This window comes from Rhipicephalus sanguineus, chromosome 4 (genome assembly GCF_013339695.2).
Source record: "Rhipicephalus sanguineus isolate Rsan-2018 chromosome 4, BIME_Rsan_1.4, whole genome shotgun sequence".
Lineage (NCBI taxonomy): Eukaryota > Metazoa > Arthropoda > Arachnida > Ixodida > Ixodidae > Rhipicephalus > Rhipicephalus sanguineus.
Window position 1 is genome coordinate 50,783,893 of NC_051179.1, and position 22,367 is coordinate 50,806,259.

General features: G+C 43.4%; 2 protein-coding genes across 3 annotated transcripts in view; both read left to right on the forward strand.

The window, feature by feature from the left end:
* The window catches only part of LOC119389957 (uncharacterized), a 40,912-nt gene extending 19,213 nt beyond the window's left edge, over positions 1-21,699 (forward strand). The window contains exon 8 of the mRNA XM_049414596.1: positions 21,571-21,699. The gene's annotated coding sequence lies outside the window, so the exon portion shown is untranslated. The remainder of the gene's footprint in view (positions 1-21,570) is intronic.
* Positions 629-21,564, forward strand: LOC119389958 (uncharacterized). 2 transcript variants are annotated; one of them, XM_037657426.2, is made up of 7 exons: positions 629-990; positions 4,892-5,097; positions 9,831-9,966; positions 11,762-11,928; positions 14,652-14,733; positions 17,641-17,917; positions 21,368-21,564. In XM_037657426.2, exons 1-7 carry the CDS (start codon positions 884-886, stop codon positions 21,548-21,550), a joined length of 1,158 nt encoding a protein of 385 aa, XP_037513354.1. In that variant the 5' UTR covers positions 629-883; the 3' UTR covers positions 21,551-21,564. The 2 variants fall into 2 exon arrangements, with proteins under 2 accessions (XP_037513354.1, XP_049270554.1); XM_049414597.1 differs by having other exon boundaries at positions 900-1,035.
* Positions 21,700-22,367: the final 668 nt, after the last annotated feature.

Here is a 22,367-nt window from a genome sequence, read left to right on the forward strand (position 1 = left end):
ACAAGCTATTACGATAGCACCCCATCCTTCTTGACCCTGTCCTTATCATATGGCTATCACCAGTGTTCACCCGCCATCAACTGCAACACTGCCAAACCTACAGTCCCTGTGTTGACCTCACTAGCAGTGAAAGAATCTATTCTATAGTTGGAATTGCAGCTGCCATAGACTACTCGACATTGCATTTCAACTGCTACAGTCACTGTGAGAATTCATCGATGTCATTATTTCATCATAGAATTGCACCGTAAAGGTATAGTGCCTAGTAAAGGATTGCAGGCTACTTCATCTGCCCGCCTCGGTTCTCAATCGCTAGCATCCCTAGCACCAGCACCGTTGTCCCCAGTAATAAAATCTAGAGAATAAGGTGGGGAAAAGTTGACGCAAGGTTGGTAGTTTCGTTTTCAGGTTTTCCGTACTTTCGTAGTAGAAGCACCGTGTATTGAAATCACTGAATGTTTTTATTTTAGGCTTAAAATACTATACTAAAGCTATCAAATATGGCAAGAAGGTTCTTAGTCATTTTTTTATTTTTTTTTGCCGGTTTTTCTTGCCGTTTCTTGGTTTTGTTTGTCGCGTTGCCAACCTTGCCGGTTATTGTCGTCAACATGGTCATCGACATCGTCGCGTTTCTGCAAAATATTTGGGTCTCTCGTTCTACGCACGATTGTTCTACATTCTTCCAATTCTACGGTAGTGGTTAGTTATCGTAGTCAGTACCGCATTATCCCTAGCGATCGTTGTGTTAGGCAACTTTCGATTAACGACTGTTTTGTTGGCCCGTCCGCATCGTCATTCGTGCGCGCGCTAGCGGCGCTCTTGTTTTCCTTTCGCCTCTGGCGCGATTCTTGACTTTCGCTAGCGGAACAGGGTGAAAGATCACATGGAAAACGAACCAGGATACAAGGGACGCTGTGCGGCCAGTTGGTGTGAGAGCAGGGGCACGAAAAGCAGTGCCAAGTTCTTCCGTTTCCCGCCGGATGACAGCAGGTAGTGCATATAGTTCCCAAGTTAAACGACCCTCGTGTAGTGTAGGTAAGCGGAACGTAACTCCCGAATAAGAATTGTTCATAACTTTTGTACTACTTAACCAATTTTAGTGAAACAAGGAGCATTTCTTCCTTACAATCGGAGAATTTATGACATGTCTCATTTAAGTCATTCGAGATATCACAGGCATGACCTCAACAAAAGTTGTGGGTACATACGTTATTAAGGTGAAAGCCTTAGATGTCTGGTCAAACACGAAAATTGACCGGAGTCCCACGCCGGTAGCGTCAACACGAGTGACGCAAGAAATCACGTGATGACGTACGTCATCGTGACGTCACAGATTGCCAAGGTTTGCAACGTCACATGGTGACGTCATCACATGAAATCGTAGCTTGGTCAAAGGTGGGCCGATTCCGGAGGCAGTGCAAAACGAGGTGAGGTGCAGAAGCTTTTGGAAGGGGGCGGAAGAGGATCATTAGTGGTGCGATCTTGTACGCATTCCAAATAAACACGGAGGCGTGGCGTTACATCCAGCCGCACGCGAATGGCCCATGTGAACCGCGACAGACGTCACGGCCCTGCATTGACCAATCGCATGCGGTCACGTGCGGCTGGATGTAATGCCACGCCTCCGTGTTTATTTTGGAACGCGTACAAGATTGCACCATAAATCGACTGAAGAAAAAGAAGATGGCTTCCCCTTTGAGTCGACTGAGGCAGATGCATAAGGGACCCTGTGATTTTCGTGACGCATATTCCAGGAGGCTGGTTGGGGTGTTGTGTTGTGGTCCCCTAAAATGGGTTGTACAGAGCCCCGATACTTGGCGACTTCTTTGTCTGTAGGTGGGCTGGAGGGAAAGATCATCGCGCTACATCGAAAAGGATATTGATGAATTAGAGGAGCGAATTCAGCAATTTTTTGCAAACACACCACACGAATATCTGCGGAAGTGTGTCGCAAACACCTCCAGTCAATATAAAAAAAAAATATTCTGAACAATGCTGTGCTTGCGCGGGATCTTAGCAATGCATAACAATTTCCTGACTGTAAGGAACAAAACGCGTTGTGTTTCATTAAAAGTGGTTAGGTATTACAAAAGTTATAAACAATTCTTAATAGGAAGTTACCTTCCACCCACCATGCGTGTGTGTGTATGTATGTGTACATATATAAGTATATATGAATAAAAAGTCACCGTGAAAAAAAATTTGGCAGATCCCACACCAGGGGCGTAGCCAGAAATTTTTTTCAAGGGGGGGGGGGTCAACCATACTTTATGTATGTTCGTGCATGTGTTTGTATGTGTTTGGGGGGGGTTGAACCCCCCAGGCTACGCCCCTGTCCCACACCTTGTGGGAATTGGTTTCATGCGAAGCAAGCAGCGAGTAGTTGTCTATGCTGCATTTTTTGGCTTTGAGCCAAGCGTCATGAGGTGGGTCGACATGTTTTTGTCAGTGTAGTAGTTGTGTGCACATCGTGGCTTTACCAGACACATCGACTACACTTGTCTTTAAAGGTTAACTTATGCGTAACTTTTGTTAGCGTATTCCTCCGGGGTCAAGCAACGCGTCAATATAGCTTGCTGAATCATAGGAATACAAATGTAATGTTTATTAGACTTCCATCAAAGCGGAGCCAACACTGGAACCACAATTGACGTTAACCCGGCATGACGCCTGTGTCATAGGAATACATATGTAATGTTTATTGCTTTGTTATAAAATTAGATAGCCAGCGCTGCAACCACAGCTGATGTTGCACCGACATTATGCCTACATAGGGTCTTTTTCCAAAGCAGTTTCAAGACGTGACGTGGCTCTATGGTAGAATACCTGACTGCCATGCATAATGCTTGAGTTCGATTCCTGCGGGGATCATGATTTTTATTATTTGCATTCGTTGAGTCAACACTGCCGATGTAAGTTTTTTTAAGGCTCACGCATTTAAATTACCAATGTCTGTTCTCTCTGTTCTTGGGATGATATAAACTGTCAATCACCTATGGCGCATACCCGCTTACCATGGCCCATGGTATATGGGTATGCGCCACACGTGTCTAGAGGAAACGGTTTGACGACGTACGCGACAGGATTTTCAGGTTATTCATGTCATGACCAGGTAGTCCTATTCGTCAAACCCTCTTACTCTCTCATGCCAATTTTCGTCTACACCAAGCTAACGAGGCGATCACAAGAGCACCCAGACATGGGCAGCTAGATAGATAGATATGTAGATACGTATATACGTAGATAGAAATGTTCAAAGTGCCTTGGGTTTGCTAAGAAATGCTTCGCATTTCAAACAAACACATTGTTAAGCTTTGACAGGAGACCGCCCTTAAAGATGGCCGCTTGAAACATCGGAACAAATGTTTTTCATGGTGACTTTTTATTCGCATACTTAGCTGAATAGCCAGAAGCATTCTTCCGAAAACACACACACATACAATACATAAAGATTGCAGTAGCAAGGAAGAAAGATAAAGGTTTTGTTTATCTTGTGTTATGTTAGGCAAGAGCATATACCACCTGTGCAAGCAGATAGGGAGCATGGCATCTTTATTAAATAACTGCCGGATTGTTTGTGAAGACTGTATATCGCGGATGGTTTTGCACCTCACTTTGAGTGCCCTTTTGTATATGCCTACAAGCATAGTGATGATCAAGAGTTTGACAGAAACCGGTCTGGTGAGGAAAGAACATGGTGAAATAAAACTAACACTCTTTGCCAAAATTTACAATTATAATAAAATGATGAAAACTGTCGGCATTTTCGGGGGGCAACCACACATTCTTTTATCACAGTGATGGCAGTGGCTCTTGTTTATAAGTGGGTGAGATGGTGCAGTGTGTCTGCATAGATCTTGGGCAAATTTCTGCATGTCCTGTTTATAGCATGCTGCATCGTCTGAATATGCAGTGATTCTAGCATTTAATAGCGCAGGTATAGTAATTTCTCTGTGGTAATAATATATAGTCCCACCTATGCATTGGCCTGGGTTCTCGTACTGTTTTTATAATGTGTTAGAAGCAGCTTTCCCTTAACAACGTCATGCCGATGCAGCTTTAGGCATCTCTTGAAATTACCAGATACACCAAAATAGGCTGCTCCATATTCCTTTTGCTGTATTTTATACACAACACCCGGATACTTCGATCTCTCCATGCAAGGGTTCCTTTACGTGCACAAGTTGACCACCCATGCAACTTGCTGGAAAGGACATACGAGGCACCCATATGTTGTATAATCATGAGGGATTCCTAGGAGAGATCGAGTTGGATACAGTGGAATCCTTTTCCTTCGATTCACTCAAGTCACAAATATTTGCTTGTTCTAGAATAAGAAGCCGTCTATGTGAACTGACAAATTACTGTGGCATTTTTCGCACAGCGGAGCCTTTCTTTCATTTCAGAAAGAGGAGGGGGATTGCACAAAAAAAAGAGATGTATATATTCACCGGTTAAGAAAGGTGGGGTGGGAATTGAGGGGAGGGGCAGGCCAAAAATTTCCCAAAAGGTGCGAAGCCTCAAGCCTACGTCACAGCACAATGTTTCCAATTTCATTCTGAAATAAAGTGATAACACAGATTTTTATCAGTGGAAAGTTGAGCGTATTTTGCTTGTGCACACTGGTTTTTGAAATCTCTCACCCTCCCCCTGCCTCTCTTGCATTCAGGCTTTGGTGCCGGGACAAAAATGTTTATACTTTTAGTTTAAAAGACACATTTGGGGCTTATCTTGTAATATGTGCAACAAGTCACTAGCTTCCCTGCATATTTGTACTGCCCGTGTTGAGTGCAGAAAGTCCTTGTTATTTCGCTGCTTGCGTCAGTGCGTAGACATTTTTTATGCAGTTTACATAGACAGTGACATCTTATTTTTCTCCTCACGCCCACAGGTGCAACAAGTGGCGAAAGTTTGCACTCAGAGAAGACCTGGAGCATCTGACGTCGAAGCAAATGCACTTGGGGTATCGTCTCTGCTCTGAGCACTTTGTTGAAAGTGATTTTAGTGACCCGGACAGAACAAAGTTGCTTTCATCTGCAGTGCCGTCCCTTATTTACCCTAGGAATCGGCAAAGGGATGCACTAAGGAATTCTGAAGGTGAGGTCTGTACTAGGTGTGCCTGTGTCTCAACAATATAAACTGTGAACGCTACTACAATTAATTTGTGTGCATGTATGTATGTATGTATGTACTATTCACTATCAGCGTCAGTCCACATTTGTAGACATGACTACTTAAGCGAATTATTAACTAGAAACTGCTCAATGTCATTGAAAACTCGCACTGTCATCCTCCAGAATGTCCTTTGCTCATAAACCAAGTGTGAGCAGCAAAAGTCAACATAAGTGACTGGCGCGTAAACAAAACAAAAAGGTGGTGCGCAGATCGCGCAGTGCACAGGCACATAGGCTTAGCTGCTTAAACTTTTAGAATTAATATTTTAAATGCGAAGCATTTCTTAGCGAACCTCTGGCACTTTGAGCGTTTCTATCTACGTATCTATCTATCTATCTATCTATCTAGCCGCCTATGTCTGGGGGCTCTCATGATCGCCTCCTTAACTTAGTGCCGACCAAAATTTGCATGGGAGGGTAACATGATTTAACGAATTCGACTGTTGGGTCATGACATGAATAAAGTGAAAATCCTGTCGCGTACGTCGTCAAACCCTTTCCTCCAGACACGTGTGGCACACACCCGTTAACTACGGGCAGCGGTGCATGGGTATGCGCCACAGGTGATTGACAGTTTATATCTACCCAGGAACGGCGAGAACAGACATTAAATGAGAGAGCGTTAAGAAAAACCGACATCGGCAGCGTTGACCCGACGAATGGAAAGAATGAAAATTATGATCCCAGCAGGAATCGAACCCAAGCATTCTGCGTGGCAATCAGGTATTCTACCACAGAGCCACACCAGGTCTATAAACATTAAGGTTTGGAAAACGGCCTCTGCAGGCGTAATGTCGGTGCAACGTCAGTTGTGGTTGTGGTGCTTGATATCTAATTTTACAAGAAAACAATAAACACTATACATGATACTCATACGATGCGTATACTCCTACGATACAGACGTCATATCATGTTAACGTCTGTGGTTCCAATGTTAGCTCCGCTTTTATAGCAGTCTAATAAACATTCCATTTGTATCCCTATGATTCAGCGAGCTATATTCACGCATTTCTCGACTCCGGAGGAATACATTAATGAAAGTTACGTATGATATCCACATCATCGCACCGTAAAGTGCACTTAGTCCGCCATAACGACGCAGTGTCCTCTTAATTTCTTACGAGGCTGGGCGATGGCCTCATGCTGACCGAGGATGATGTCAGATTGATTGACAGCCGCTTTGTAGATTAGGCTACGTAGGCCACATACGCCCAGGTAGTCTACGAATACGACAAGCGCCATCCACTGATGTTGGTCTACGTAGCACTATCCAGGCCTACCAGCCTCGACGGCCCATACCTCACCAACGCGAAGGGTGACTTCAGATTCCAACATGTCGCCGGCTCTATCTACAGACAATTTGTCGACGAATTGACCGAGGCATCCACGATTTCAAACGGCTGTACTATACCTCATGCTTCACTACACAATGACCCCTCGTCGCCGCGATCACGACCTGATCCGATAACAAGTCATGACCAGCTGCTGGTGCTCACTGATCACGGGGATGATGACCTTGTTCAAGAACTGCCAGGAACTTCTTCCGCACATGCACATGGGTTTGTGAAACGTGCGTGCGTTCTCTATCACAAGGGACAAGTATAAGCACTACAGATCAGCTTACCGCTTCTGTTGTTGGTAATACCCACTTTGTCGTTGGCAGCGTTACCCAACTCTAAACAACTGGTTATATAACACATATGCGACTCTACAACATATATGTGTGTGTATAAAATTTATACAAACCTTTAGCGTCATTTTGTAACGTTTTGCTCAGTAAAAAAAATGACACCACAGTCACCTTCCCACCGCATGCTTCGCATCACATCGACTCCCACGGTACGTGGGATCTGCCAAATTTTTCTTTGGCATACAAAGTAATGTCAACAAAAGTTATGCCATTGGTCTTGGGCAATCATTTAAAGGGTACTTGAAGCACTGAGAGCCAGAATCCGCATTTATTGGCTGAGTTATTGCAGTATTTGCAACTAAACTCCCCGTCTGTTGAGACCCAGTTTTACCTACTGAGAATGAAATTTTCGTCGCATTGTTTCTTTTTTTCCCTCTTTTTGAATCCCGCGAAATAAGATTTTGCAAGCTTCATTTCTTTTTCTTGCCTAAATCTTTGTTTGGTAGTGAAGAGGATATGTATATATATATATAATTTATTTTATTTGCATCTTTCTCAATTTTTTACTCACAACCAACGACACCGGAATATCTGCGAAACGAGCTCTTTAACGCTGTCGCGTTAATAACTTTTTAGATACACAAACAAACAGCAGATTAGGTTTGGGGAGGTAGAAAAACAAAGAAACTACTGCTGTAATGGCTTCACAGCTATGTTGTTACTTTGCTAAGCACCGTAGCATGGGCTAGATATCTGAATTGGTGACCACATTTCAGTAAAGGGTAAATGAGAGAAATTTGTGTGATTATGTAGACTGTTAACCGTTATTGTAACTAAGGTTTAGATTATTGTCTTTCAGCGACTTAAACGAATGAGCACTCTGAAGTTCATCCCTTGATTTATCCAGTAAAGCATGGGAACTTTCGTGAAACAAGTTGCTGCAAGAGCTACATGTACAAATATGTCATTTTCGAATGCTATCTGAAAGCGATACTGCTGTGGTAAAAGTGCGCCTTTTATGTTGACCTCGCCAATCTGTCTTTTGTCGTGTTGCCATTGACAGTGGCCATGTGATCCTGCAAGTCAGATCCTTGCAGCCGACCCACTTTCAGTCTTTCGTTTACTTCTATTTTATTTTGTTCCATAGTAAGCTGTTACTGTTTTAGTGCCGGTATAATGGTGAACAATTTCTGCCAAGAGGTTTGGTTGCATGGAGGAATGATGGTGCAGATTTAGTGCACCACTTGCATCAAAACATTGTGCTGCCACTGAAAGAAAACTATTGAAGCATATCTGTGAAGCTCTTCACAAGGTTGTGACCACGCATGGGTCCAGGAGGGATGTTTGGATGACCGGCCCACCCCCCTCTCTTGAAGTTACTGTGGACAGTGCTCGCATACGGCACATGACAGCCTTATGAAGGCCTCTTTCCCAGCTTTTACTGTGGCATTAGAATGCTTGCGGGGCAGGGATATAATTAGTATAATAAGTAATGTAGTGATAAGCATCTATGCAATCATTATCATCACTTACTTTCTGAAAGGTGGACCCCTGCCCTGAAGAAAACCTGGATCCATGCCAGTTCGTGATGGCGATGTCAGTGCCAGCATGGTCGAATACAAGGTGGCAATACAGAAGTATTGGTGTAGAATACTTTTTTGCAGCTTCAATTTGGCATGAGAAATCCTTGAACTGTCAAATACCTGTTTGCGTAGAGCTCGTTTAATGAAGATTATTCAGCTCAGCCAGATAATTTCATGAAAAGGCTCCGAACTGCTGATTTGCATTAGCCACCTAAGGTTAATGTAATTAAGTAACATCAATTGAATAAGCCATTTTGGCGACCATCTCAAATGTAGGCAAAAAAAAAACGTTCCGATTTGTTGCATTGAAAACAGTGGATTGCTGGAATATTTCGAAGAGAAAAATATTTTTGCTCATGTGGGAGCCTTCCGAATTTCGCAAAATATCGCCTGAGTGCTGTTTGTCAGAAATATTATTCTGAGAGTATTTTTTCTTGTTTCAATATCAAATTTGGCTTAGATATTAAGCAAAGGCATTTGTCTAAGGTGTTCACAGCTCACTAATATTACCGCAATTTTTCAGTCATACGCACCTCCAGCAAATATGCCAAAATGTTCAATGTTTGCATTTTTTCCCTTATAATATTACGCTCTGTATGAATATCTGAGTAATGAATACTTACTCTACAGAAGGTATATTTTGTGTTAAAATATTTTCAGACCACTGTTGTTTCTAAATTTTATGAGAAAAAAATCACAAATTTGAGAAAATCATCATTTTGGTTTTGGTCCACGTTGAGACACAATTTACACCAGGTGGTGCTCCAATTAAAAATCCGTTTAATACCTCAATCGAAAGGGAATAAATAGTACTTATATGGCAAGTTTTATCATTATAATTTTTGGCGAAATAATTTTTCTCCTAGGGTGAACATGGCTCAGTGTGGCTGTCCTCCGCGGAGCACCATTGCAGCCGGCACGGCCATGCATCGAAGCTTAGCAGCGCGTGCGCACAGGGACCCACAGGTCACCTGCTAAGCTCTGGAGCGTGCCGCTCTGTAGTAGCCACCATGGCCGAGATGCCGCTCTTGCTTGGCTGTAGTACAGAAAGAGCGCGCGCTTGTGTGCACCTGTGCCGATTTGAGTCAATGCGCGGCCGTGTCGGATGCACTGGCGCGCTGTGGCGCGTGGCCATGCTGAGCCGTGTTCACCCTAAGAGTGGACGCTACTGTACAATACTCGCGTATCACAACGCGAAAATTTCGGGCTAAGTAATGCACATATTTTTGTTTCCAGCGTCTTCAGTTCGTGTCATATCAACGTAATTTTGACTTGAACGCTGACATCAGAGCCAAAATTACATTTAGTGGCCAGATTTCCAGTGACATGGCACGGTAATCATGAGTGGTCGCTCATAGCAGTCATTATTCTAAAAGAAAAGCTATGTCACGTTTCAGTCCGTGAGTACTGCAGACTTATGAGTGTTGATAAATTAACTTGCAGAGACCTTGACGCAAGATTCACTAGCGGGACGTCAATGCGAGCAGAAACGCGACCATCACCCTTGTTCGGCATGGTGGTGCCTCACTAAAGGTAGATACAGTAATCCCTCGAAGTTCCGCTTCCCAAAGGATGACAGGTGAGCAAACAAATGGCACACTGATTTTGATTCTCACTGAAGAATTCACGGCATGATGGGGGGTGAGCAACAGATATAAATCAGCCATTTTTTGATTGCATTGAATAACACCACTGCACTGTGGCACTCAACAGTGACCATGTACTCTGTGCCTCTGAGGCCACTCAGTAGACTGCATTCGTTCCAGTGATGCCCGCACTGAATTCCAAAATCTAATTGGGCGTAGAAAAGTGCATGAATTAATGTATGGGGTCTATTACTGTAAACGTGATGTTTATCTGTACTCCTTGTAAGCTAAATTTGTTCGTAAAACTGTTCATTTGAATACTAGCAAGTGAATGAATAACTTTAATGGCAATATGTTGTTCAGCTACGTTATGTGGCTCTCGTGGTGCTCATGACACTCTATGCCTGCACACTGAGAATGTAGGATGCTATTCTCCACAGTATTGCAGCTTATAGTGTACTACTGTAACTTTCTCAAGCAGTCTGCATTGAACCTACTGACACGATTTTGAGACATCGCAAGAGGGGCATTTCTCATTTCCTTGGCATGCAGTGTGAACACTCTCCAACACCAGATCTAGGAAACACGTGTAGAATATTTTAAAGCTTAATTTTGGAAGTTTTCGTCGCCTAGTATCTGTAAGCCAGCCTCATCACAATGGACACAGTTTGCTGTGTTGGCGCACAGCAACACAGTTTGCTGAGTTTGCGAACTCTGCACCCTGCACGCAGCAGAAATTGCTGATATCTCGGTCTGAGTCGCTGGGCGACAATTCACTAGTCATTGTTTATGTACAACTGACAGCAGATGACAGAGCTGCTGCTAGCACGTCAAGATTTGCTGTACACACATGACTTAGACCTACAGCAGATTGTGTTGACACATCGATGTGAAATCACCCCCTTGATATCGAAACAGAAAGGGGTTTTTAAGGTACTAGCGGTATTAAAAATATGTTCTATTCGTTTTGAGATGACACGATTCTCGTTTCAGAGTTCTCGACATCATTGTTTTTATCTAGAGCTTTATTGGTGTACAGCTTCATTGCAGTGCTATTCCTTCTTCCATTTTGTTAATGAAAAAAGGGACGGCCTGCCTACGTTTGCTGGCCGTGGATGATAAGAAAGGAATGTAATTCAGCTGAAGAGATTGTTGCGTTTTATTGGCCCAGTATGCTCTTTGAATGCTTTCATGTTGTACATTACTCACACAAGCGAAAAGATTGTGTCAGTAACCCTTTACCATCCACAGACGAGCTCTGTACGTTCACGCGTCCACTACTGTGGACGAGTTATGATCACCCACAGCAAAATTTGTCACTTTCTCTCAGCAAGGATGATGTGAGCAAGTCCGTGCATGTAGTTCCGTTTTCATGCACCGAGGGTATTGCAGTTCCATAACATCAATTTTCCCTGCAATACTGCAAGCAAAACTGGCTACAGGCAGTACAGGAAAGCCAGTCTTCTCCTACACCTAGGTAATTTCTTATCTCTGTGTTCTCCGGGGAGAAAAACATGTTTTGAGTGCATTACTTGCGTTCATTGTGATGACTCCATTACGCCATGAAAAATAAAGGTAATTTGTGAATATTACTTGAAGTCGAAAGGCAGGGGGTCAACCTAATGTTTATTTGTGTGTGTGTGCCAGCAAAGTTCACGCATGAAACAAAGTAAAGTTCATAGTCAGATAGCGAGTGTCTGTCGGGTATCAAGCATTCGAATTCGCGTGCCCCATTGAGTTTCCTTTTTGCATACAAAGCTTGGGTGCTACATTTGTGTGTCATTGCAGGTGCAACGCATGGGTTGAATTTATTGAAAGGGAGGACTTGAAGGAGGTGCCAAGAAAAAAGTTGTACAATAACTTGCGTCTTTGTGCTTTACATTTTAAAGATGAAGATTTCATGAACCCTACCAAGACGAGACTTAATAGGAATGCAGTGCCATCTGTAAGGGCAGGTAAGTCTGCTAACCCATCAGACGAGCTGCATAACGCGAAAGAAAGTCAGGCATGCAGACAAGGACACAAGGGTAGATGACGAAATGACACTAACGCCGGTGCTGTGTTCTTCTCATCTCTACTGTCCCTGTATGCACGTTTTACGTTCCTGCATGATGAATCCCACTCCACTTTTTGTCATTCAGAGCTACACAAGTATGGAATTCGTTACTCTGTATTCAGGCATAAGCAGTTTGTCTCAAGCAGTTTATCGTTTTTTTGCGACATCCCTTTTGGAGCCTTTAAACATATCGTATTGACTTCACTATTGTAACATGTACTCGTGCCGTATTACAGCATAAGCAATTATGAGCTCACTCCAGTGGCTGGTTTCAGTGGCTACGTTGTCTGACACTGCCACCAGTGTCTATCAGATTTATCATCCATAATGACAAAAAGTATACCCCAGTTCCCACTAGGATTGAAGCCAGGCGCTCTGTATGGAATTCAACCAATACCTTACTACTGGATCACACCAGTGCTTGCAAGCAGATTGGAAAACAATCCTATAGAGGCTTCTTATCATGCGGGGTGTCATGTTTGCAGCTACGTGGTTGCATACATTGCATTGCTGTTGTGTATTATTGCATCAGGTATGACACTGTGTGAATTGTGTAATGGGTGCGTTTTTTAAAGTTGCCCACCCATTAAAGATGACTATGCCACAGTTCGTCAGCATCAGTAGATGCCTTCCATCACGCAAGGATTCACGTGTGCAGACACGTAACTGAAACACTGTTGTATTCTAACCGGTAAAGTGCCCGTGACTCGTAATCGTGGAGCACACATAAGACCCTTTCCCATTTTCTAAAAAAAAAAAACTAAATGGGAATTAGAATGGAGTAAACGTGGACGGAACTCGGGATGATGCAAGGAAATAACTGACAAGCCTATGTACTAAACCCAAAAAGTTGTATTATTGATATCATTCTCGGCCCCTTACCATTTCACGATTACCCATTGACTGCACATAGGTTTCTTTCTCCACCCATGGTTGTCAATCAGCAGATTGTAAGCGCTGTCTAATTCCTAATTCATCCTACCTTTCTTCTCATTTCCATCTCGAATTTTTTATTTTTATCTCTATTTTTTGTATTATCCTCTTTTCTTATTTTTATTTTTTATTTTTTTGTTCTTGCTGTACTCTCCATACTTACCTATTGCATCACCTGGTTTATCTCATCAGGATGCATGTTGACGAAATGTACCACACTTTGAATAAAATGACAAAAATAGCAACATTTTAATGTCTCGCATACATCCAGTGGCACTTACAATTACACATGCACTCCGAGATGTATTAATATGAACCAAATGTGTTGCTGAAAGGAGTTTTGAAATGAATGTTTGCTGCAGTGCTAGTGTGCTGCCCTGTAGATAGCTTTGCGCTTTTTTTCTTCGATTTTGACTGCAGTGATTTGCACTAGAAAATGGGGGAGGGTCTTTTCCACGCACAATTTACATGTAAACAGTTTCTACGGTTCCTGCACTGCAAGTGCCTTAGAGAGCATGGAATTCGTATTTGTCGTTGCCATACAACACGCACATTGCCTGATGTAGTGTCACCGATTATAGCACATGATGTAAATCATTCGTGCGGAACGTGCAAAACCTTCACAGTGCAGCAAAATAAATGAGAAGGAATGGAAGGAAAGAGAAAGGAGGCAGGGCTTGCAACGTAAATGGGACGTGGTCGCTCTGTTCCGGCATGGTAGAAGGCGCGGAAGAAAAGTTGCTCACAAGACTAGTTGGTGCTGAGTGCATGGTGTGTCTGTGTTGACAGCAAAGCTTCCCTCTTGGCTATGTGGCGATGCAACATTTTAATTGCTCTCATCTTCTATACTAATGGGTTAATGTTGGAAATCGCTGCTGCAAGATGCTCTCTGAATGGTGTATTAGAAATGCCAGCGTGTAACTGAAATTTTTATGGGGGCCTGGTTGGGGCCTGGTTTTATTGGGACCACTGAAGCCAAAAGACAATTACTTTTTGCCAAGCAGAGCATAGGGGACATTATTTGTTGTTTTTGACTGTAGTGTAATGAGTGTGACCTAAATTGAAAGAAATTAAAGTGGACGTAAAAGCACCCTTTTCTTCAGTGGGATCTGAACCCACAACCTTCGAATTACGTGCATTGGTGATAAGTGAGTTGTATATGCTGCTGAAAGAACCTTAGCAAAAAAAGCCAGTAGATGTCTCAATTTAATTTTAGCCACCATCTAATAAGGGGACTGTGTGTGCACCTCTGTAGTTAATGGTTGTGACGCAAGTGCCTATGGTGTAACTTTCAGCTAGCCACTGGCACCGGCGTGTGGCACTGCATAATCTCTGAGCTCATGCCGAGGAGTCATACGTCCTCATCGGTGAACTTTTTGTGTGTGTGTGCGTGCGTGTGTGTGTGCGTGTGTGTGTGCGTGTGTGTGTGTGTGCGTGTGTGTGTGTGTGTGAGAGAGAGAGAGAGAGAGAGTGAGGTTTCCATATTAAACACACCTACTTCTTCCGTGAGCATTTTGTTATTCATCCACACATTTTCAAAGGTTAAAATTTTGTGCAGAGGATGTCGTGCAAGTAGACTAGTACTTAAATGTGTGCTTCTTGCTTAGCCCAATATTTTGCCACACTTGGCCTTCAAGGCAGGGCCAACCGCATATTTGTGTTTATATGATTCTCATGACGCTTTTGCAGAGCCAGCAACCCCAGCCAACAGACGGCGCGTCAACCGAACTGCAGCTTCTGCATGTCCAACTGAGAGGCCGAAAAACGTATGGTACTGGAAGTCATTGTGATTATGGCTTATCTTTGTCTGTCAACTATTTGTGATCTGTATTGATATTCCTCGTGCAAAAGAAAGATTTCAGGCTCCATCTTTTCATTTAGATTAACACCTTAATCTCAGCCTGGTATGTACAGACCAGCAGATTCATGTCTCTACTCTTCTGTTTGCCATGCCTGACACCCTTCCCAGTGAATTCGTGGCAATCTATATTTGACCTGTTAAAAGTGTTAAGCACACTGTCACTCTTATGTCTGTTGGTAAGTGCAGCACTGTAATTCTCAAGATGGAAAGCAGCATACTATGTCCCACTTTACTTTCTTTTTAGGCAAATAGATTTCTGACTTAAATGCACTAAGCTTAATCAATCCAGACAGCCCTGCCCAAATAGCTGCGTTTGCTAGTTTACCGGGACTTATATTTTGTAATTTTCTATTCAATTTCCTTTTCGCTTCCTATCACGGTGAGCGCATGGCACATCCTCGAGTTTTGTGAAGAGGTGAAAGAAATCGACCTGCTGGGAGATTGGAAACAGCGAGTGATTTTTTTACATTAAATATCAGTGAAGTTTAGTGAAAACAGCTGCACCAGGCATTACTCATTACAGACACAGCCATCTTTTAAACAGATGAGCTCTGCGTTGCATGGCAGCGGGTACAGGCCTTTGACTCTTGGATCCCTGAGCTCTCCCTTTCCCACATTGTTTTTCTATTGCTCACCATACTGAGAATGGGTCAAACATAATAATAATAATAATAAAGTCACAGTTTCGTTGCAAAGGCGAAGCAATGAATGTTATAGCAACAAATTAGAATGTCACACGAAGAACGGCAAGCAACTCGATACTCGCAGCGCGCGCTTAAGTGCAAAGGACGCAGGAAAACAACGCACACAGGACGAGTGCGAACCAACAACAGCCACGGTTAAACACTTGCAGCGTGCTGCTTAAACACAAGGAATTTACTTGTTTATTTGATTTGCATACACAAATGTACAAGGACACAGAGAAAAGAGGGAGAGAGCAAGTTGGCAACTGCCACCAGAGGGGCACAATGCCTTCCTACTCTTTCGGGAGGAGGGAAGAGACAGAGGAAAGGAAGATAGGAGGAGAGAAAGAGGAAGGACGCTCGAAAAGAACGCACAGGTATACGCAGGACTAGCAAGAACAAACAACTGTCACAGTTGTTACTTCTTCGTGTTTTGAGCAGTGCGCTACAACCCAACGCTCTTAAATATTCTTTTTCTTGAAAAGTGCGGCGCGTGGAGTGACCCATTCGCGTCTCCTGCTGAGCGGTGGCGTTCGACACATTGTTTACCCGGCGTTTCACACCGCGAGTGGGTACAGAAATGAGCCACTCTTTAGTGCGCGTCTCAAGGGCAGTTGTCACACTGAAGCAAAGTCTAGGAGCATTGCCTTAAGCGTGCTGTTCAGGCAATCTCGCTGCGTACCGCCAGCGGTAAATGGTGTATATAAATAACTCGCTGTTAATATTCCAAAGAACGGTTGGCGCGTGGCTTAGTTGTCTAATGCACTGCGCTGATGAGCGAGGGATCACAGGTTCGAATCCTGGTGGCACGCTTCGGAAATTTTTTTCTTCTGATTTATTTTTCTTGCTTGCTTTTATTTATATATAGATACATACACATATCCGGGACATGACGGTGACGGCAACGGCAAAAACCCGCCGAGAGTGTTCATATAATTTTTATCGCAATAATAATAATAATAACAACAATAATAATATCTGGGGTTGTACGCCCCAAAACCACAATATGATTATGAGAGAGACATTTGTGAAGGGTTCCAGAAATTTCAACCGTCTGGTGCTCTTTAACGTGCACTGACATCACACAGTACATGGGCTAATACCATTTCGCCTCCATCGGAGTGTGACTGGTGCGGCCGGGATCGAACCCGCGACCTTTGGGTCAGCAGCCGAGCACCATAACCACTACTCCACGGCAGTGAACTGGTCAGACAGAAGTTTACACAGTTATATGAAAAGCAATATTATTGACCTACGTCAAACAGGAATGTTAGAGAAAAATTACCATCGTATGTTGAATGAAATGAAATAAAGTGAAAAAGTTTCGTAGATGCTGTTCAGCAACAATTCTCTCGACGTAATTTGATACATGTGCACCACATGTGACATGACAAGATTACATATAATACCCGATCACGTTAAAATTCGGGAGTAGAAAGAGCAGTGCATTGTAAATGAACTCAGTGTGAAGTGAATTGCTTGTCGAGTTACGACTACAGCATTGTGCATCATTTTGAAGGTATACAAACGTGTTCAGATCGATAAAAGTTGTGGACCAGTTTGTTCTGAATCGATAACAGATATTAGTATAATTATTATTGGTTAAAGTATGGTTTGGGTACAGTTCACTCGGCAAGCATGTGATTGAAGCGGAGGTTTGAATGAGAGGTTGTATTGTCATGAATTGAAGTGAAGCATTGAGCAGAAGAACATTCAAGGACAAGAATATCAGATGATCGCAAAACCAAAAAAATCGCTGGTATGTTTTTTCTCTCTGTTCAGTTAAAATCTACATTGGGTGCTACTTTGCACTAGCATGACGAGCTCAAAACTTGCCGGCATTTTAGAGCAACGATACGTTGCTGCATGCTCATTTTTCTGGCCCGGGATCGTGATATCATGTGCAACATTTTGCCACAAAGCCACTTCAGTTCTCATGCCAATCATTCTTATAGACAGTGTTTACAACTGCTCTGTATTTCTGTTTTATTTATGATGTCACTGCAATTAAATGATGTGCTGCCTAGTCTCTGGTGTTGGAAATTTGTGAGCAAATCTTCCTTTCGCATCTCTCGCAGCTTGAATGGCCTTGGCATGTTGAACCCCATAAACCATCCTTCCTTTCATTTTACAGGCCGATGCTGCGTACTTTTAAAAGACGTGGTATCACGTGGCACATTCGTCCAGCACCTGAAATAGACTATGAAACCACCATTCCTGAACCACTGGAGCTTTCACTGAGCGCCGAGGACGTCTTTCTCCTGGGAGAAACTTGCGGTTCAGAAGCGAATGAAGAAGCGACAGGTGACAGGGACGACTGCTCAGACAGTGACAGTAACAGCGTATGCGTGACTGAGGGCATGGACTATTCCTCAGATGAACAAGACACCGTTCCTACCACCAAGTCCATCGTGAGTGATGCCACTTTTTTTTTTTTCTTTAGATCAGGGGTCTCAATCTCACCACATCTACCGGGCCGCAGTCATGAAATTTAGTCTCCCTCAAGGGCCGGGACAGTGAATTTGGAGCGAGTGGTCGGACGGGGGAGTTCGAAGAAAATGTCGGCTAATATTGTTGCCATTTGAAAGAAAGCCTTTCCCATACCTCAAAAATGGGTCATTTCTGAAGGGGATTTGATTTGAGGATTTGTGAAACATATTATTACTGATATTCAGAATGACTGAAGTCTGGATGCCGATCCTGAAATGCAGTTTTTGTTCCAGTTATGTTTCAAGACATGGTGACCACATTGGGGTGCCTCACGAAAAAAATACTTGATACCAGTCACGTCTATGTAGGTCATAAATATACTTTAAAAAAGTTGTTTAAGATATGGAACGAAGACAGTCATGTGCGGGCTGGGCAGCTAGCAAAGGGTCTATGGGCCGCGTGTTTGAGACCCCTGCTTTAGATACTTGGATGTATGCTGGATGTCCAGGGCAACGTGGTTGTACGGCCAACAGCTAACATGGGCTAGGAAGCTATTTGGTAAAAGTAGTGCATAGTAAATACTGTGCTAATTTATGATGGGCCTGCATGTTCTCTTTACCTGCACTGTGTGTCGTGGCATCTTTTTGTTCGTCAAGCTTGTCTATGTCAAACTCTGAGGCTGTCCGCACGCTGACTGGCAAAAGCTATCCCAGCTGATGGGCTTTTGATTCAGTGAAATCTATTATAATTTTTGCCCTCTGGGCTATCGCATGCCTGACTTTAAAAGGGCCCTGCAACACTTTTCGAAGTATTCGTCTAATAGCTTCATTAAAAGAGCCTATTCTCTCACGAATCGACTGCCGCAAAAGATTTTTAGAATCTGTCCATTACAAGTGGAACTACAGGAATTTGCCACACACTTTAAAGGGACCGACAACTGGCCAGAACATGTGATTAGATCCTGGTTGAAATGAAAAGACCGTGAAATGTAGTGGACAGATTCGAGCATCCATTTCACGTTGTGAGTAGGATTTATATTTTTAAACTCTCTTTAAAAGTAACAAAAAACTGGCATGTCACACAGCCTAGCGGAAGAGCCTTGAAGCTGGATTATGGAGCTGATCACTTTGCTGATGCTGTAATGCACGCGATAATTAGTCCTCAAAATTAGAGTATGCATATTACTATCCATCCCCGCTCCATTCTCAAACTCAAAGGTTATCCGTACACTGACTGGTAAAAGCTATCCCAGCTTAGGGGCTTTTGATTCAGTGAAAACCATTACAATTTATGTCCATTGGGCTTATCGTATGCCTGGTCTTAACCCTTTACGGTCTGCTGTCTGGAAGCACCCGCCAATACAGAGCGACTAACCGGTATGCTGTTGGGAGGCACCTGCCGAGGCATTTTAAACTGCATGGATTCTTGTTTAGAAAATATTCGTCGCTCCATATTTTGTATGTGGCACAAGTGCTTACGAAAGTTGCCTTAGGAAAAAAAAAAAAAGGAATGGTGGAAAAGATATTGACGCTGAACAAATGAGGCCAAGCATGTCTCCAGCCAAAAAAGCTGTAGATAAGAAGTTGTTAGGGCAAAGCAAATGAAATCATGGGCGTGCTATCAAGCACCACAAAAAATTGGTTGAATACGGCAGAGGAGTGGTGTATCGTATAGTGTTATCTTGTGGAAAGTGCTATGTTGGGCAGACGGGCAGTTGTTTAATAACAGATTGTTCGATCAATAGGCTTCATTGAGAAGAGCGCCTTGTTCAAACCTTTCATTGCATTGTAGCGAGTGCGGCTGTGTGCCTTTGCTTTCAGAAGCTCTTAAGATTAAAAGAGAAAGTTGCACGAGAAATTGAAGAAGCGTTTTTAATGACTAGATCTGGTGAGACATGTGTCACGAGGCCGTCTATCATGTTGCATGCCACTGAATTCAATTTCTTGAGCGCTAACCACTAAATGGAACCTTGAATCTTGCTGTTTAGATTTTGACCACGTGACTCTTTGCACGTGTATATATATGTGTGCGTTTTTCAGTCAAACTCAGTCTATAGTTTGCGTTGTCTACTTGGGGTCTTTCCTTGTCTTTGTTTTTTGTGTTGATTTCTACGATGATGCTGAACCAACTCACCCAGCAAGCCGCTCTTCTGGCTCTAATATGATTAGCTTCGTACATTAATTCTGCACCCTTCTTAGTAAACGGAACTCCTGTTAAATGAAACATATTTTCCTGGTCCCTTCAGGTTCCGTTTAACGAAAGTCTAGTGTATTTATGTGCACACAAACCTGCGAGTGTTAGTCAGCGCCGCTCGTAGCCATGATGGAGAGCGTTGAACGCTTTATTGCAATAGCAATTATATGGGCACTCTCGGCTGGTTTTTGCCGTCGCCGCCATGTCCTGTACACACACACACACGCACGCACGCACGCGTGCGCACACGCACGCGCGCACACACACACACACACACACATATATAGGTCACAAAGAAAAATAATTCAGAAATATTTTTCCGGGGCATGGATTCGAACAGGCGAGACCCTTCGCTTCTCAGCACATGGCGTTAGACAATTAGGCCATGGAGTGTATGTCTTTCAGGAAAGCAACGGTAAGCTATTTATAGACACCATTTACCACTGGCAGTATGCCGAGCTTGGAAGCGCTTCAGCTTGTTCTCTTGATCACCAGCAAGATGGTGCAAATGGCGCATTTTAAAGGTCATCACCCTGCTCGTTGCGATGCGTGTGCGCCTGCGTCCTCTACCAGCTGTACAGGGCGTGGTCGCCTGTGCGCACACACTTATCTCGTGATGGGGGCAGTTTGTACGTCTTGCGCTTTCACCGCAAACTTGAAGTTACAGAGCGCACGAAGGTCACTTCGCTCGCTGCAGCGGCCGCGTTTGCGAAAGGAGCGCGCTGCTCAAACACAAAGAAGTAACAGCCGTGACATTTGTTAGTTCGCGCTCATCCTGTGTATACTTGTGCGCTCATTTCATGCATCCTTCTTTGTGTTTGAGCAGCACGCTTTAAGTGTCGAGCTGTGACAGTTGTTAGTTCGTGCTTGTTTTGTGTGTGTTCTTTTCATGCGTCGTTTGTGCTTGAGCGGCGCGCTAGAAGTTTCGAGCTGCTGGCCGTTCTTCATGTTACATTCCAATTTGTTGCTGTCACATTCATTGCTTCGCCATTGCGGCGAAACTGTGACTTTTTTTTTATCACGCCGACACATTCCTTTTCATATTTCTGATGAGATTGTTATCCTAGAGTGTACTACCATGCAAAGATTTGCACATAAATGTTCATTTGTGCTAGCCTGACTCTTCAGGAGATTATTCTGTGGCTAAAATGTTCTGCTTGTCTTGAGAAGCCACTTAATGTATTCTGGTCACGATACTCCAGGATGTCTCAACAATATGGGATACTCTTTTCTTTTAGGGACTCCAGACGGATGAATATGACATTGAAACAACCACCACCTTTTCGTCATTTTTGTGTCACATGACTCGGGACGGAGTAGCTACCGAAGTGGCTCACAAGGCAGCGGACTCGGTGCTGCCAGCAACTCCAAGCAGTCCAAGAAAATCTAGGTTGCGGTACATAACTTACATTGTTTACTGAAATCAAACTGTGAGCCACAGGTGTCGCTGTGCAAGTACAAATGTAAATTGTATCGATAATTTCCAACTGAAGTTTCGGATATAAGCTGCCTTTAAGACTGAAGGTATGGGTGTTACAATTAAAGCTGCACCACTTGTATAGCTTGCAAAATAAAAGTTTACTAAAAACTGCAGGCAATCATTTACGTCGTCTTTAATTTTCTGGGCTGTCATCAGAGTGGCTTTACATGGCAGTCCGTGCCAACCAAAATTTTCACTGTTTACAATATGTTTACAATTTCCATAATCACAGTGCTTAAGACAGCATAGAACAGAAAGTGCACAAAACATGCAAAGTGCTGAATGTGCTTTGCATGCCGTCACGACAACCAATGGTACCGCTCGGAGAGGATCAAGGCCGTGAGCAAGAGAGTCCTTTGTACTAGAAATGAAGTTCTACAATACAATACATTGGGTGAGTTGGTTTTTGACTTTTATAATCACAGTACATGAGACAGAACTACGGAGAAGGCACACGAGAACCAAGCGCAGTGCTTTCTGTGTCTCGTGTGCATTCTTTTCTGTGCCGTCTTACTTGCTGTGCTAATGGACTTCATCATTTGTAGGGGATAGCCATTTATGGAGGGGCAGTGTGCCAGGTGGAACAAACTATTACGATAGCACCCCATCCTTCTTGACCCTGTCCTTATCATATGGCTATCACCAGTGTTTGCCCGCCATGAACTGCAACAATGCCAAACCCACAGTCCCTGTGTTGGCCCCACTAACAGTAGAAGAATCTGGTCTATAATTGGAATTGCAGCTACCATACGCTACTC

Coding starts and splice junctions, on each gene's coding strand:
- LOC119389958 (XM_037657426.2), top strand. CDS start 884: ATGGAAAACGAACCAGGATACAAGGGACGCTGTGCGGCCAGTTGGTGT. Junction 5,098..9,830: donor TGCACTAAGGAATTCTGAAG/GTGAGGTCTGTA, acceptor ATTAACTTGCAG/AGACCTTGACGCAAGATTCA. Junction 11,929..14,651: donor AGTGCCATCTGTAAGGGCAG/GTAAGTCTGCTA, acceptor ACGCTTTTGCAG/AGCCAGCAACCCCAGCCAAC.